General features: G+C 46.3%; 1 protein-coding gene across 5 annotated transcripts in view; it reads left to right on the forward strand.

The window, feature by feature from the left end:
* The first annotated feature begins 5,699 nt into the window (after window positions 1-5,699).
* LOC105984109 (folate receptor alpha-like) overlaps window positions 5,700-17,590 on the forward strand; it is a 14,987-nt gene continuing 3,096 nt past the window's right edge. The window contains exons 1-3 of one of the 5 annotated variants that reach the window (XM_013014192.1): window positions 5,700-5,855; window positions 12,487-12,579; window positions 14,302-14,468. In XM_013014192.1, the coding sequence (XP_012869646.1) occupies window positions 14,304-14,468 (165 nt within the window). In that variant the 5' untranslated portion in view covers window positions 5,700-5,855; window positions 12,487-12,579; window positions 14,302-14,303. Of the gene's footprint in view, window positions 5,856-10,955; window positions 11,055-12,400; window positions 12,580-14,301; window positions 14,469-17,590 lie in introns of those variants that run through there. The other 4 variants (XM_013014191.1, XM_013014190.1, XM_013014193.1 and 1 more) reach the window with 4 other exon arrangements.

Below are 17,590 nucleotides of genomic sequence, written 5' to 3' on the forward strand. Positions count from 1 at the left end.
GCGCCACTTCTGGTTTTCTAGTGGTTTATTGGAGATAAGAGTCTCATGGAGTTTCCTGCCCAGGCTGGCTTTGAACTGTGATCCTCAGATCTCAGCCTCCTGAGTAGCTAGGATTACTGGCGTGAGCCACCGGAACCCAGCACACAGCTAAGCTTTCTTCATTTCTTTTTATCTTTTTTTTTTTTTTAAACCAGTGTAGGGCTTGAATTCAGGGCCTGGGCACTGTCCCTGAGCTGCTTTTGTTCAAGGCTAGCACTCTACCACTTGAACCACAGAGCCACTTCCATTTATGTGGTACTGAGGAATTGAACCCCGGGCTTCAGACACCACTCTACCACTAAGCCACATTTCCAGCCCTCAGCTTTCTTCTGACCAAAGAAAAAAACAAACAAAAGGTAAAAAGAGAGCCCCACACCCTTCACGAGGAAAGGGACTTTGTAGACAAAGATCATGGGAGGTATAGATTATTTTGGATTATCTAGGTGGGAAAATTCTTAAATCAGAGAATCTGGCCAGGCAGCACTGGTTCATACCTGCAATCCTACCTACTCAGAGACTGAGATCTGAGGAGAGCGGTTCAAAGCCATCCTGGGCAGGAAAGTCTCTGACACTTTCATCTCCAATTAACTACCAAAAAAAGCCAGAAGTGGCAAATGGCTCAAGTGGTAGAATGCTAGCCTTAAGCAGAAATAACTAGCACTCAGAACCTGAGTTCAAGCTCTAGGACTGGCACCAAAAAGAAAAAAGGCCAGGTGCTAACAGCTGGTGAAGATATCATGCTAAATAAAGTAAGCCAGTCACAAAGGACAAATACTTTGAAGATGGGCTCAGAGTTAAAACCATAGTAAAAAACTTTACCATAATAAAAAACTTAATGAACTCATAATAAAACCAGTTGTGGGGCTGGGAAGGTGGCTCAGTGGTAGAGCGCTTGCCTTGCATGCATGAGGCCCTGGGTTTGATTCCTCAGCACCACATAAGAAAAAAAAAAAAAAAAACGGAAGTGGCGTTGTGGCTCAAGTGGTAGATCGCTAGCCTTGAGCAAAAAGTTCAGGGACAGTGTCCAGGCCCTGAGTTCAAACCCCAAGACTGGCATCAAAACAAAACAAAAAACATGAAGAGGTAAGTGCCAGTGGATTAGGCTCGTAATGGTGGCCAGAGATGGAAAATAGAATGTTGGTAGCCAGCAGCAGCAGCTCTGGGAAGAGCAGTGGGGAATTATGGAAAATTTCTGTTTGCGGGGGGCTGGGAAGGTGGCTCAATGGTAGAGCACTTGCTTTGCATGCATGAGGCCCTGGGTTCAATTCCTCAGCACCACATAAGCAAAAAGAAAAAAGCCGGAAGTGATGCTGTGGCTCAAGTGGTAGAGCGCTAGCCTTGAGCTGAAGAGCTGAGGGACATCACCCAGGCCCAGAGTTCAGGCCCCATGATTGGACCCCCCCCCAAAAAAAAAACCAAGAAAGAAAAAATAAAATTTCTGTTTGCGATGATGGAAAAGCTTTGCAGACAGATAGTACTGATGACTGCACAACACTGTGAATGTATTTAATAATCCCTGAACTCTGAACTTAAACATGAAGAGTGGGGATGGGGTGGTGGTGGCTTAAGTGGTAGAGCACTTCAGCCCAGAGAGCAAGAAATCCTGAGTTCAAACCCAGTACCAAAAAAAAAAAGTTGGTTGCCAGTGACTCACACCTGTAGCTCCTAGGTAATCAAGAGGCTGAGATCTGAGGATCACAGTTCAAAGCCAGACAAGGCAGGAAAGTCTGTGAGACTCTTATCTCCAATTAACCAGTAGGAAGTCAGAAGTGATGCTGTGGCTCTAAGTGGTAGAACTGTAGCTTTGAGTGAAAAAACTCAAGAACAGCACCCAGGCCCTGAGTTCAAGCCCCACAACCTGCCCCCCCCAAAAAAAAAAGCTCAGGACAGTGCCCAGTCTCTGAGTTAAAGCCCCAGGACTAGTATACATGCCACATGTGTGTGGGCACACAAACACATATACACAACACACACACAATGATAAAAATGTAGTGTGTCACCAGGTGCCGGTGACTTATGCCTGTCATCCTAGCTACTCAGGAGGCTGAGATCTGAGGATTGTGGTTCAAAGCCAGCCCAGGCAGGAAAGTTCATGGTTCTCTTATCTCCAATTAAACACCAAAAACCCTCCAAAAAAAGAAAAAACCTAGAAGTGGAGCTGTGGCTCAAACTATAGGGTACTAGCAGGCCCTGAGTTCAAGCCTGAGGACCAGCATAAATAAATAAGTAGATAGATAAATAAATAATAAAAGTTTTCAGCCCCAGGACTTTTGAATAATGCCATTTGCCCAGAATCCTCTTCCTACCCCTCCTCCCCCTCTTCCCCTTCCTCCTCCCCCTCCTCCCCCTCTTCCCCTTCCTCCTCCCCCTCCCCCTCTTCCTCCTCCTCCTCCTCCTTCTTCTTCTTCTTCTTTTTGGTCAGTCATGGGGTTTGAACTCTGAGTCTAGGCGCTGTCCCTCAGCTCTTCAGTTCTACCACTTGAGCCACAGCACCATTTCTGGTTTTCTGGTGATTTATTGGAGATAAGAGTCTCATGGACTTTTCTGCCCTGGCTGGCTTTGAACCCAGATCCTCAGATCTCAGCTGAGTAGCTAGGATTACAGGCGTGAGCCACGGGCACTCAACCGTTGTCTCTTCTTTACCAGGCCAGCTCTTCCCTCATGCTCAGAGAAGCACCTTCTTTACAACACTCTAGCCTTATGGTTCCTCCCTGGCACCTCTGGCTACTTCCTTTCCTCTTTGTTCTCCTCTTCTAAGGATTCTTAGGATCACAGCCAGCCTTTCAAGACAATCCTGGGCAATCTTTCTATCTCAAGATTCATATCTTCCTAGAGCAGCTAAATCCCTTTTGCTATGTAAAGTTCATTCACAAGTCCTAGATTTTAGGCTGTAGGCACCAATACTGTCTCTCTGTCACCGAGCCTCAGATTGCACTTCAGGAAAGTAATAGTGCCCCCCAGCCTGGTCACCTTGCACTTGCTGCTCTGTAGAGCTCACCCAGGGGCAGGAATGTGGGGAGGAAACCAGGGAGAGGTAGTTCCTGCCAGCCTGACCTTCAGCTCACACAATCTCATAATCTTGCCAGATAGTTACAGCCTTGGGCTCCGCTGTGCACTAAGCAGCGTCCCAGGGTCCCGCCCTTCTTTTCCATTTCCTGGGTGCTGCCAGACAGGCTGCCTCAGCTCAAGAATTGACCACTCTGTATAACACCTTAATGATCACAATAAAATTATATTTTAAAAATGTTTTAGCGGTGCTGGGTGGCTCATCCTGTAATTCTAGCTATTTAGGAGGCTGAGATCTGAGGATCGTGGTTCAAAGCCAGCCCAGGCAGGAAAGTCCATGAGACTTTTATCTCCAATAAACCACCAGAAAATTAGAAGTGGTGCTATAGCTCAAGTGGTAGGGCACTAGTCTTGAACAAAAAGAACTCAGGGACCGTGCCCAGGCCCCAAGTTCAGATCCTACAACCAACCTCCCTCTTCCCCCCCCCCGCCCCAAAATGTGTTCTTTTTATTTATTTATTTATTTTGGGTCCAGTCGTGGGGCCTGAACTCTGGGCCTGGGCACTGTCCCTTAGCTCTTCAGCTCAAGGCTAGCGCTCTACCACTTGAGCCACAGCGCCACTTCCGGCTTTTTTCTTTTTTGCTTATGTGGTGCTGAGGAATCGAACCCAGGGCCTCAGGCATGCAAGGCAAGCGCTCTACCACTGAGCCACCTTCCCAGCCCTGAAATGCTGCTTTGATACTTGCCTTGTGGTGGGTAGAGAGAGCAAGGCAATCACATAAACATGCAGTCATGGCAGGTGTTGCTAAATGTGATAGGAAGAATCAAGCCAGGGAAGGAAAAGAGGGGCAGAGGTGAGGATGGACACAATGTCAGAGAGAAGGTGTCCAGGAAAAGTCATGAGATAAGACATAAACAAGTTTCCAAAGAAATGAGGAGGGAACCAAGTAAACATAGGAAGGAAGATTGGAGGCAGGAACCAGCATGACCTCCAGCTATGCTCACCCAGGTGCCAGATGCTCTGATTCTCTACAGTAGCTGCAGCACTGGGCTGTATATCCCAGCTTCTCTAGCTCAGAAAATTGCTCCAACACTTGCCAGGTCACAAACTGGAAGCCTGAGTTATTTTTGTCTAATATTTCTCCCCCCTCCTAACACATCTAAAAAGTCTTCCAGTTGAAGGGATTTCATTCACTAAGTACAATCACACTTCACAAAGAGGACAGTTTGAGAAATGAGTCATTAGGTAAATCTGTCATTGTGCAAACCCTATAGTATGTCCATAAACCCTGGCAATCAGGTCAACCAGTCCATGAGGGCTCTGGGTAAAATCAAGAGATATGGCAAACGTGAGGTATATGAATCTGCTACAGGTGTTATTTGGCATCCATATTCTGACACTTTTTTTTTTTTTTTGCTTTTGGTTATGGGACTTGAATTCTGGGCTCGCCTTGAGCTGAAGAGCTAAGGGACAGCATCCAGACCCAGAGTTCAAGCTTTATAACTCACACACACACACACAGACACACACGCACGCACACACAAACACACACACAAAGATAATGATGACTGACTATCATTGTGAAGACTAAAAGGTGTTTGTGACTTTAAAACAAATTAGAATGTGAAAAAAAAAGTTCACACCTGAAAGCAAGACCCTAGTGAAATTATTTTGTGACAGATCCCTGGAGCCAGGTTAGGGTAAGCCTGGAGGAATGCTCAGGTAGTGAAAGTGCACAAGGCCTTCATCCCAAGCACATATACAGGTCTCCAGTGAGCCCTGTATATGTTAGCCAACAGAATGATGTTGGAGACCTTTACAAAGTCTAATAGGGACAGATAGTCCTGGGAAGCATTGACACTTAGATGAGAAACTCAAACAGAATTCCTAGATGGCTGAGGTAAAGGTTACGTGGAGTTGAGCAGGAAATGAGACAAAAAACAAACAAACAAACAGGATCTGTAATCTTTAGGCTGCTGCCCTAGGGGCACCTGTCTAAGATCTTTTGTGCAGCTGAAGGAAGTCAGACTTAAGAGTCAGACTTCCGTGTGACATTTCCACTGCGGTGCAGCCAGTGGCAATATGAATGGCTGGTATGTGGGGCTGGCACTCACGAAAAGCTCAGGCTTCTCTTCCTTCCATACTGCCCCTCTCCCTGGCTCCCCATTAGTAGCTGAGTCTCACCCTAGAGTCTTACACTGTATACCTTCCTGTTAGTGCTGTCTGGTCACAGGGCAGCTTTGAGCTGTGTTGCAAGGTTGCAAAGATGCAATTTGCTGACAGTAAGTTTCCAGGCCTGGATCAGTCTGCGAGGAGTCTAGGGAGGATGCCTGATCTCTTCTGGATGGTCAGATGATCCTAGCATTGGGAGGTGAGGGGCAGAGGGGAGGGGGGGGCCTTTCACCACTACCTCCTCATTCACCACCTTCTCATTCAGAGCAGGTAGTGAGAATTCACAAGGGGCTCGGGTTCTCTTTAGGACAGAAAGTTGTGCTGGTTACTTTTACTGATGGACTCTCAGGTTCAGAGGCCTGCCCCAGGGGACAAATCTCATTCCTCCAGAGGAGTAGCCATACAGGCCAGTTAATGATCAGCCCCCAGGGTAGGGACAGAGGAGGACAGGGCAGATCTCATTTAAAGAGGCCCCCCATGTTCCAGCACTGCTAGGGAGCTGGCCAACCTTCCTTCTTCCACAAGCTGATTAAAAACAAGGACAGAGGTCTGAGATTCCAGAGGCCCTCTACCTGTTGAGGTGTGCAGAGGACATACTGTTCCCAGGGTGTCAGAAGATTAAAGCTCACTGCTGAGGTAATAGACAGGGAAGCAAGTTAGGACCCGGGTCCTTGCAGTTGCTCTCTTTGTAGGCCCTGAAGGGCCAAAAATTTAACTACCTTCTCTGATTCCCTACCTGTTCTTCCTCTGGTCCAAACCTAAGGCATTCACCAGGGTATTAGGACTGTGTCTTCCCTAAACCTCTACTGAGGTACATAGAGGGCTGACTCCCACATCCCCCAGCCTCAAGGCACCTGGAAATATAGCTTTTCCTTTTCTTTTGCTAAAATCTGCTCCTTGTTCCTTTTTCTCTCTAGTGGTGCCACTGTGTGTGTTGCGGGGGAGGGGGGATGCCTTGTGTCCTAGCCCAGGGTGGAGATGTGAAAGGAATCTAAATTAACCTAGGATACCCAAGTGGGAAGTAAGTGGAAGAAGGGAGGGAAGGTTGGGTATTTCTAACAACTGAGGCTCTAGCCAATATGGTAACAATTGTGATAATTATAGATGTACACAGTATACATCTATAATCTCAGCATTTGATGTGTGTATGTGGGAAGCTGAGGCAGGAGGTCTGAGAGGTCAAGCCCAACTTTGAGTTATAGAGACTCTACCTCAAAAAAAAAAACCCCACACACAAAAAAATTAAAATAACCAGGTGTCAGTGGCTCATGCATATAATCCTAGCTATTTAGGAGACTAAGATCTGAAGATCGTGGTTCAAAGCCAGCCTGAGCAGGAAAATTCTTGAGACCCTTATCTTCAATTAATCACCAAAAAGCTGGAAGTAGAGTTCTGGCTCTAGTGTTAGAGTTCTAGCTTGAGCAAAACAAAGTTCAAGGACAATGTCTAAGTTCTGAATTCAAACCCAAGGACTGGCACGGACACACAGAAAAACATTCAAACAGGGCCAGATGAGGTGGTGACATGTTTGTAATTCTAGCTATTCAGGAAGCAGAGATTATGAAAGATCATGATTCTAGGCCAGCAAGGGCAAAAGAGTTTGTTAGACCCCATCACAACCAATAAAAAGCTGGGTACAAAGCCGGGTGCTGGTGGCTCACAATCATAATCCCAGCTACTCAGGAGGCTAAGATCTGAAGAGAGAGGTTCAAAGCCAGAGACAGCAAAAAAAATCCAGGAGATTCTTTTTTTAAATTGATTTACTTTATTGTTATTATAGAGGTGATGCACAGAGGGATTACAATTACATTAGCCAGGTAATGAGTACATTTCTTTTCCTACAATGTCTTCTGTTCCCTCATTCTCTTCCAGTCCCTTCTTCCTGTCTCCAGCCATGTGTATAGTTGAATACTTCACTGTCATCAGTGTCCAGTGAGCTCCACTACTGTACTTTTTCACCCTTATTCCCTTGAATTCCGTACCCTCCCCCCCAACCAACCCAAAGATATATATATACACTTGAATACACTGTACATAAGGTAAAGAAGACAGACTTAGCCGGGCTCCAGTGGCTCATGCCTATAGTCGTAGCTACTCAGGATCTGAGGATCATGATTCAAAGCCAGTCCAGGCAGGAAAGTTCATGAGACTCTTATCTCTAATTAATCACCAGAAAACTGGAAGTGGTGCTGTGGCTCAAATAGTAGAGTGCTAACCTTGAGCTGAAGAGCTCAGAGACAGTGCCCAGGCCCAGAGTTCAAGCCCCACTACTGACAAAACACAAATAAAGCCGGGTGCTGGTGGCTCACACCTATAATCCTAGCTACTCAGGAGGCTGAGATCGGAGGATCACGGTTCAAAGCCAGCCTGGGCAGAAAAGTCCGTGAGACTCTTGTCTCCAATAAACCACTAGAAAACTGGAAGTGGTGCAGTGGCTCAAGTGTGGAGCCATGACCAACAAACAAACAAATAAACAAAAGAAGACAGAATCATCAAAAACTAAAAACTTTAAAAAAGAGAGAAAGAAAAAAAAAGAGATCTCTTGTTTCCATATCTTGAGTTCATTTTGGTATGTATGTATGTGTGTGTATATATATTTTTTTTGCGGGGGGGGACCGGTCATGGGGCCTGAACTCTGGGCCTGGGCGCTGTCCCTTAGCTCTTCAGCTCAAGGCCAGCGCTCTACCACTTGAGCCACAGCGCCACTCCCGGCTTTCTTCTTTTTGCTTATGTGATGCTGAGGAATCGAATCCAGGGCCTCAGGCATGCAAGGCAAGCGCTCTACCACTGAGCCGCCTTCCCAGCCCCTGTATATTATTTTATATAAAAATGAAGAGGCACTTAGGATTGTACCTTTGTGCTTTTTTTTTTTTTTTTAGTCAGTTGTAGGGCTTAAACTCTGGGCTTGGGCACTATCCCTGAGCTCTTCAGCTCAAGTCTAGTGCTCTACCACTTGAACCATAGTGCCACTTCTGGTTTTCTGGTGGTTTATTGGAGATAAGAGTCTCATGGACTTACCTTGCCTGGGCTGGCTTTGAACTGTGATCCACAGATCTCAGCCTCCTGAGTAGCTAGGATTATAGGTGTGAGCCCTATAAGTAGAGCCCTGCTACCTTTGTGTTTCTCTTCAGCATGTCCTCTTGCCGGGTATCGGTGGCTCAGGCCTGTAATCCTAACTACTCTTTTGGTCTCACTGTGTGTAAGTATCTAGAGTCCTGTGTAATTTATTGTATCCCAGTGTATTTTAGATCTAATTTCTGTATATCAGAGAGAACATGTGCCATTTTTCTCTCTAAGTTTGGTTTATCTCACTTAACATGATTTGTTCTAGTTCCACTATTTCCCTGCAAGAGACATTATTTTATCCTAATGGCTGTGTAAATTTCCACTGTGTTTAGGTACTGTATCTTTTGGATCCACTCATCTAGTGGATCTGGGCTGTTTCCCTATCTTGGCTATTAGGAATAGTACAGCAATGAATGTGGTTGTGCAGGCATCTTTTTTTTGGTCGTAGGCTTGAACTCTGGGCCTGGGTGCTGTCCTGAGCCGTTCAGCTCAAGGCTAGTGCTCTACCACTTGAGCACAGTGCCACTTCTGGCTTTTTCTGCTTTTGTAGAACTGAGGAATCAAACCCAGGGCTTCATGTATGCTACACAAGCACTCTACCACTGGGCCATATTCCCAGCCCTCTCCTACTCTCTGTCTCTCTCTGTCTCTCTCTCTCTCAGAACTTTCTTTTTTTTGGGGGTCCGGTCGTGGGGCCTGAACTCTGGGCCTGGGCACTGTCCCTCAGCTTTTCAGCTCAAAGCTAGCACTCTACCATTAGAGCCACAGTGCCACTTCCGGCTTTTTTCTTTTTGCTTATGTGGTGCTGAGGAATCGAACCCAGGGCCTCATGCATGCAAGGCAAGCGCTATACCACTGAGCCATCTTCCCAGCCCATCTCAGAACTTTCATAGTTTTTGAGATCCAAGAGCCTCTTAACTTTAATTAACCAGCAAAAATCCAGAAATGGTAGATGTGATAGAGCACTAGCCTAGAGGCAAGGGAAGCTTAGGGAAGAGTGGGAGACCATGAATTCAAGCCACGGTACCAACACACACACACACACACGCACACACACACACGCACACACACACACACGGTACACACGGTAGGTATAGTGGCATGTACCTGCCATCCCACATACTTGGGAGGATACATAGGAGAAGGGGTGTGAGGGGTGGAATCCAGCAGGTCTAGGCATAAATAGGAGACCCTACTGACAAATAGCTAAAACAAAAAGGGCTGGAGGGCATGAAGGGGTAGAGTGCCTGTCAAATAAGTGCAAAAACCTGAGTTCAAAGCCCAGTATTGCCAAAACAAACAGATTCAAATGTCTGGCTGGATATGGGTGACATGTGGGCTGGAGAAGTTAGAGGGTGGGGGACCTACAAGTTGGGGGCATAGGGGTTTCTTATTCCCCAGCACTGACCCTGACATTGGGATGACTTTGGTTCCCTGAGTCTCCCTCTCATCTTTGTGGCAGAAGAGAGATGGTGGAAATGGACTAGATTGTCTTGAAGGATCTCAGCTGATTAGGTTCAAGATTTTTTTCCCCTGCCAGTCCTGGGGCTTGAACTCAGGGCCTGAGCATTGTCCCAGAGCTGTTGCTGCTTCTTTTTTGTTGTTGTTGTTGGTCATGGGGTTTGAACTCTGGGCCTGGATGTTGTCCCTCAGCTCTTCAGCTCAAGGCCAGTGCTCTACCACTTGAGCCACAGAGCCACTTCTAATTTTCTACTGGTTCATTAGAGATTAGAGCCTCCTGGACATTCTTGTCCAGGCTGACTTTGAACCTTGATCCTCAGATCTCAACCTCCTGAGTAGCTAGGATTACAGGCGTGAGCCACCAGTGCCCAGCCCCTGAGCTTCTTTTGCTCAAGGCTAGCACTCTACCACTTGAGCCACAGTGCCACTTCTCGCTTTTTCTGTTTATGTGGTACTGAGGAATTGAATCCAGAGCTTCATGCATGCTAGGCAAGCACTATACCATTAAGCCACATTCCAAGCCCTGCTTTTGTTATTTTTTCCCATTAAGATCTTGTAATTGGGCTGGGAAGTTGGCTCAGTGGTAGAGCTCTTGCCTTGCATGCATGAGGCCCTGGGTTTGATTCTTCAGTACCACATAAGCAAAAAGAAAAAAGCCAGAAGTGGCGCTGTGGCTCAAGTGGTAGAGTGCTAGCCTTGAGCTGAAGAGCTGAGGGACAGCGCCCAGCCCAGAGTTCAGGCCCCACAACAGACCAAAAAAAAAAAGATCTTGTAATTATGTCTGGAGTGGTCTGGACTGCAGTCCTCCTATTTATGCTCCTACACAGCTGAGATGACAAAGCAGGTGTCACTGCACCCAGCTTTTTATTGCTTGAGGTAGGAGCAGAGAGGGTTGATAAATATTTTTCCCTGACTTGATGCAAACTTAGATCCTAGCTATCTCTATTTATCAAGGAGTTAGGATTATAGGTAAGTAGCTCCTATAACAAGTATAAGCCACACTTGGCTTTTTTTTTTTTTTAAATTTCAGTGCTATTAATGGAATCAAGGGCCTTACATAGGTCAAACATGCACTCTGCCGCTAAGTTTTACCCCTAGCCCAAGCTTGTATTAATCCACCCTTTCCAGGCCTGCAATAATTAATAGCTGAGTGGCCTTTGCCCAATCTCAGGCTTCATTCCTGGGCTCCATTCCCACTGCCCGTCTCCTAGGCCACTAAACCTCACTGTCTGTTACAATAAAGCTCCAAAGGAGAGCATACAAGAGATCAGAAGCCTGAGCCAGTCTGAGAGCTGCCTCCTGTCCCAGGTATGCAACTTGCCCCCCCCATCCCCCCCCAATCAGAGGCCACACTATAGTACTTAAAATTCCTACTAGAGAATGTGCCTGAACAGAGAGTGACCTCTGCTTGCTGACCGCCAGGGAATCCAGAGGTGGAGACTGAGGCCCAGATTAGAGCAAGGCTAAACAAGTTAGTGTCCATCACTGAACTAGAACTTATAGGGCACCTACCCTTCAGTTCAGCATTGAGTTCTCAGCTCTCCTACTTTGGCCCTTCGACTGGGTAGAGTGGGGGTGGGGGTAGGCTGTGATGGTTGGTAGGAAATGTTATGGCTAAATCAAGAACTGAAGGCGAGACTTGGAATTTAGAGCCAGGAAGGCTATTTATTTGGTGGTGTTTTCTTTCCTATACTTAATCCTTAGACAAACAGCCTGAAGACAGTTTGTGCCTATTTCCCCCAGGATCTGAGGCAGCTGTAATCACAGGCCAAACCGATGCCCTCAACAGCTAGGCTCTGAGGTTCACCTCCCTGCCCCTAACCAGAACTGAGCCATATTTAGTGTTTCAAGAGTGCAGATTTCCCTGCCCCACCCTGAAAATTAATGAGTGGGTGAAAGGAGACAGGATTGGGTTCTGGAATGAATGATTGATTGTTGAATGAAAGAATGACTGGAGAAACGCTTCAATAAATAGAAGAGCAGTGGAGCAGAAAAGAGAACTGAGTGAGAATTCAATTCCAAGCTTAAGTGATGCTGTTTAGCGATCACACCCCCAGCTCAGGCCTTGGCAAGAGCTCTGTCAGGACACCCAAGTTTCTGGGGGAAATGGGGGACACGAGGGTACATTCACTTTATTGATTAGCGTGTAGAAACAGACATGACAGGACTTGTGGGAAATGAATTTGGAGCATTGCATGAGGTCCTAGAAGACCTCTTGACATTCTTGTGACTAAGGGAAGCCAGCTCTGATATGGAGGCTCTGATATGGAGGCCCAAGGATTGACCAAGCTGTCTGTGACATCCCCAGGTCACAGGGTATCTGGGAGGGGCCAACTGGACCAGCTTAAGTGACCAGCTGGAAGAAGCTCAGTGATAGTGCCTGGCATCAATGACTCTCAGGATAACCAGATCCCACCTGGTCCACCCTGAACCAGTGGATTCAGACCCCCCCCCTCTCTGAGCCACCTCTTAACCTGAACTAGTGAGAAACTTTTGGACTGTTTTAACTATGCTGAACTTCTAATCACATGCCTCTAATCCTTATTTAACCTAAGGCCAAAGTCTGCTACTGGAGAGACAGAAGATAGCCGAAGATGAGTTTAAAGTTGTAATCTCTTTCTCTGTTGTATTTATTTGCTAATAAACTTTCCTAGTTCCTGTTTTGCCTAAATTCTCACCACAAGTGCCCAGACTGTTGATTAGCAACACCAACCAAATTACATCTTGACTGTAATCCCAGCTACATAAGGAAGATTTCTTAAACCCAAGAGTGAGAATAGCTCAGACAGCAGTGACTCTCAGTCTTCAAATCTCTGTAGACATTCAGCTTAAGGTAAGGCATTTCTGTAAACTTGAGATGCTGGTCCTGGGGCTTGAACTCAGGGGCTAGGCACTAACACTGAGCTTCCTTTTTGCTCAAAGTATGGGAGCCACAGCTCCACTTTTGTTTTTTTTTTTTTTTGGTAGTTTATTGGAGATAAGAGTCACACAAACTTTATGGACTTGGCTAGCTTTGAACTGTGATCCTCAGATCTCAGCTTCTAACTGGCATGAGCTACCAATGCCTTACTTCTATAAACGTTTACGATGCCATTTGGGACCCCCTCCCCCGCCAAAAAAATCTAAGGGTTTGGGCTGGCAAGGTGGCTCAGTGGTAGAGTACTTGCTTTGCATGTATGAGGCCCTGGGTTCGATTCCTCAGCACTACATTAGCAGAAAAAGCCAGAAGTGGCACTGTGGTTCCAGTGGTAGAGTGCTAGCCTTAAACTGAAGAGCTGAGGGACAGTGCCCAGGCCCAGCGTTCAGGCCCCATGACTGGCAAAAAAAAAAAAAAAGAAAAAGGAAAATCTAAGGGTTCAACTTAGGGCCTTATGCACTTGACATTTTTCCTCTAAAGTCTGGCGCTCTACCACTTGAGCTAATGCCTCTATTTCTGCCTAGTTGCTGGTTTATTGGTGAGAAGTCTTGCCAATCTGTCTGCCTGGGCTAGTTTTCAACCTCGATTCCCAATATATAATATATCATAATATATATAATCACCCTCTTGATTATTATATCCTTGAGCTACTTTTGTGTGCAGAGCTGTGGCTAAGAATCTTATTTCTTTTGTTTGTGACCAGGATGCAAGTTAGGTATCTGATGCATCTGCTCATTGGCTGGCTCTCTTTTACCTGAGCCATCCAATCCCTTTTTTTTTTTTTTTTTTTGGTACTAGGGTTTGAACTCAGGGCTCCAAGTTTGGCTGTTTGCTTGGCTTCAGCTAAAGGACTTGGCTCTCCCCTTTTGGCCCAATCATTTTATGTATCTAAAGATGGAGTATGAAGGATTGTCCCAGGTCCATACAGACGCCAGGCTAATTGGTCGTGGGGCCTGAACTTTGGGCCTGGATGCTGTCCCTCAGCTCTTCAGCTCAAGGCTAGCGCTCTACCACTTGAGCCACAGCGCCACTTCTGGCTTTTTCTGCTTATGTAGTGCTGAGGAATCGAACCCAGGGCCTCATGCATGCAAGGCAAGCGCTCTACCACTAAGCCACCTTCCCATCCCCCCTGAGTTAATTTTGCACAAAGCTAGTGCTCTACAACTTGAGCCACATTGCCACTTTCAGCTTATTCTGAGTAGTCTGTTGGAGATAAGCAGTCTCTTAGCCTTCCCTCACCAGGCTCTAAATTGTGATCTTCAGATCTCAGCCAGCCTCCTGAATTGCTAGGATTACAGGTTTGAGCTGTGTCTGACTCTACTATTAAAGGCCAGTCTGGATTGCCGATCTTGTCTCAAAAACTCAAGTTTCCTGCCTCCAATTCCCAAGTGCTGCGATTAAGTTGTGTAGCACTGCTTAACAAACCTTGACTTTGAGTTGTATCTCTTGACCCTGAAAAGTCAGTTTGGGACTTGTGTGGTTGCACGCGGTGTCTGATGGGTCTCTCACTGGGTCTGGGGAGACTGCCCGGAAGGTGGAAGCACGTGATGTACCAGCCGAGGCTCCGCCTCCTGGAGCTGAGCCCGGGTTCCACCTTTAATTCTTTGAGAGTGACCAAAGCTCTTCCTTCACGTACAGACATGGCCAGGCACATGAGCACACAGCTGTTGCTCCTGCTGGTATATGGGGCCTTATGTGCAGCCCATCCCACAACTCCTCCAGGCAAGCCTCATCCTCTCTCTGTCTGTATCGACGCCAAACACCACAAGGAAAAGCCAGGCCCTGAAGACAACTTGCATGGTCAGGTAGGTCTGGGGGTGATGATTGCCTGACTCAGGAAGATGAGGTCAGCAGATGGGAGTGTCTAGCCCCACTCTGTTTGGGTACACCTTTGGTTTGCTCAAATGTGTGCTATAGTCTCACTTCCATGGTGTCTATTGTAATGGCTACAGCTCCTTCTTGGGTACTTGTTGATTTTCCTCGAAGCAAAAATAAGGAAGCTGGCACAGAGGAGCGTAGAAACAGACTTTAAGAACCATCCTTGGGAGTAGGTTGGATTTGGATTTGGGGCTTTTTCAATTGGGGAACAACAGCCCCAAGGATCCAAGAGGAAAATGGACACTGCACACAGTGGGACCTTTCTACCCACAAGGCCCAGCCTGGGCAAGGTGGTCACCCTCCTGCAGCCCAAGACTAGCTGCCAAACACTTGGACTCAAGAATCTGGCAAACGTTTGGACCAGAAGTCTCTCTTGTAACAGTTTTGTTACAAGCCCTTTAATATATTCAATTGAACTAAATATTTAATAGAAATCAATATGATGTAATAATTATAAGGAAAAAACAACCACCCAGGAGGTCGAGGAAGAAGGATTGTTTGAATCCAGGAATTGAAGGCCAAGATGGGCCAGATTAGAGGGGCTCCCTTAAAATTGCTGCTGAGCTGGGGTTTGTACTCTGTGTCTTGAACTTGTAAGGCCCCAGGTGTTTTGTGTAGTGTGTGTGTGTGTGTGTGTGTGTCTTGTCACTGTCCCTTAGTTTTTCTTGCTCAAGGCTGTTGAAAACCTCCACATCCCCTTAACCCGCTGCGAATGGAACCAAGGCAGTAATTGAGACAGCACTGTGGAATTGAGGTGTGGGGTACCAGGAGACCTGTAGCCTTCTCCCAGCTTCAGATCCCTAGGTTTCATTCATCAAGGTTGGTTTTCTATAGGGAAGTATGTGCAGAAAGTAAGGGGTAAACATCAACAGTTGACAATATTTTGTAAACAAGTGGTAGGCGACTTCTTTATTTTGGGAATGATTACTAAATGGTGTACAGCGTAAACCTTGCATAAACCTTACTCTATCCCAGGCTCCCTTGCAGTTTAGAATAGAAATCTGAATTCCTGGGCTGGCTTAGTGGTAGAGTAGTTGCCTAGCATATATGAAGCCCAGGGTTCAATTCCTCAGTAGCACACAAACAGAAAAACCCAGAAGTCATGCTGTGCTTCAAGTGGTCGAGTGCTAATCTTGAGCAAAAGAAGCTTAGGGACAGCTCAAGCCCCAGGACTGAAAAAAAAAAGAAAAGAAAAGAAATCTGAATTCCTGTTAAGCTAGGACTGATTGACCTTTCCATGAAACTTTCAGATATGGAGAATGTTGGGAGAAGGCCTTCCAAACTCCCAATTCTTTCTCATGTCTGCCAGCTTGGCTTTTAGGGCTCTCACACAGGCTAGCACTCTTCCACTTCAGTCACAGCTCCATTTCCGGCCTTTTGGTGTTTAGTAGGAGATGAGAGTATCATGGACTTTTCCTGCCTGGTCTAGCTTGCTTTGAACCATTATCCTCAGATCTCAGCCTCCTATGTAGCTAGGTTTACAGGCGTGAGCCACCAGAGCCCAGCCAGTCTTTATTTATTTATTTACTTATTTAATTAATTTATTTAGTTTTTGGGTCTGGTCGTGGGGCCTGAACTCTGGGCCTGGGTGCTGTCCCTCAGCTCTTCAGCCCAAGGCTAGCACTCTGCCACTTGAGCCACAACACCACTTCCGGCTTTTTTCTTTTTGCTTATATGGTGCTGAGGAATCGAACCCAGGGCCTCATGCATGCAAGGCAAGCGATCTACCACTGAGCCACCTTCCCAGCCCATCCAGTCTTTATTTTTTAAAAGTGCATTTTGCTTTATAATAATTATTTGCTTTATAAGTTTCAGACCCAGGTTTTTTTGTTTTGTTTTGTTTTGCCAATCCTGGGGCTTGAACTTAGGGCCTAGGCACTGTCCCTGAGCTTCTTTGTTCAAGCTAGTGCTCTATCACTTGAGCTACAGCTCCATTTACAGCTTTTTTGGTGGTTAATTGGAGATAAGAGTCTCCTGGACTTTGCTGCCCAGTCTGGCTTTAAACTGTGATTCTCAGATCTCAACCTCCTGAATAGCTAGGATTACAGGCATGAGTCACCAGTGCTTGACTAATAAAAGTATGTTTTTTTGTGTGTGCTGGTACAGGCACTTGAACTCAGGGCCTTGAAGGCTCTTGCTCTGTTTGTTTTTTTTTTTTTGTCATAGCCACACCTAGTTTGTCACCTCCTCAGGGAAGCTTAGACTGGTCATTCTATGACATTGCAAGTCCCCATCCATCCCTCTCCCTCCCTTTGCTTTTTTTTTTCCTTCAGAATTATCATGTGATAAGTATTGATCATGTATCAACATTTCCAATCCCTAGAAAAGTACTTGGGTTACAGTATGGGGGAGCTTGATAAAGATGCGGGAATGCCTGTCATCTCAGCCACTTGAGAGGTAGACATAGGATCACAGTTTGAGGAAAAAGCTAGACTCCATCTCAATGACTAAACTGGGCATGGTGGTGTGCATAAGTAATCCCAGCTATGCGGGGGCATAGGTAGATGTTTGTGATATGAAGCCAACATTAGGTAAAATACAACTAAAGTAAAAACTGGACTGGGAGTGGGGTGCTGGTGGCTCATGCCTGTAATACTAGCTACTCAGGAGGCTGAGTGGAGAATCATAGATCAAAGCCAGCTTGGGCAGGAAAGGCTATAAGACTCTAATCTCCAATGAATCACCTTAAAAAATGGAAGTGGAGGGGCTGGGAAGGTGGCTCAGTGGTAGAGCACTTGCCTTGCATGCCTAAGGCCCTGGGTTCGATTCCTCAGCACCACATAAACAAAAAAAAAAAAAAGCCGGAAGTGGTGCTGTAGCTCAAGGTAGAGCACTAGCCTTGAGCTGAAGAGCTGAGGGACAGCGCCCAGGCCGAGTTCAGGCCCCACGACCAGACCCCCCAAAAAGAAAAAAATGGAAGTGGAAACTCATGCACCGGTTGCTCACGCCTGCCATCCTAACTACTAAGGAGGCTGAGATCTGAGGATCGTGTTTCAAAGCCAGAGTAGGCAGGAAAGTCCATGAGACTCTTTTTTTTTTGGGGGGGGGG

The sequence above is a fragment of the Dipodomys ordii genome, unplaced genomic scaffold, assembly GCF_000151885.1.
Source record: "Dipodomys ordii isolate 6190 unplaced genomic scaffold, Dord_2.0 Scaffold22, whole genome shotgun sequence".
Taxonomy (NCBI): domain Eukaryota; kingdom Metazoa; phylum Chordata; class Mammalia; order Rodentia; family Heteromyidae; genus Dipodomys; species Dipodomys ordii.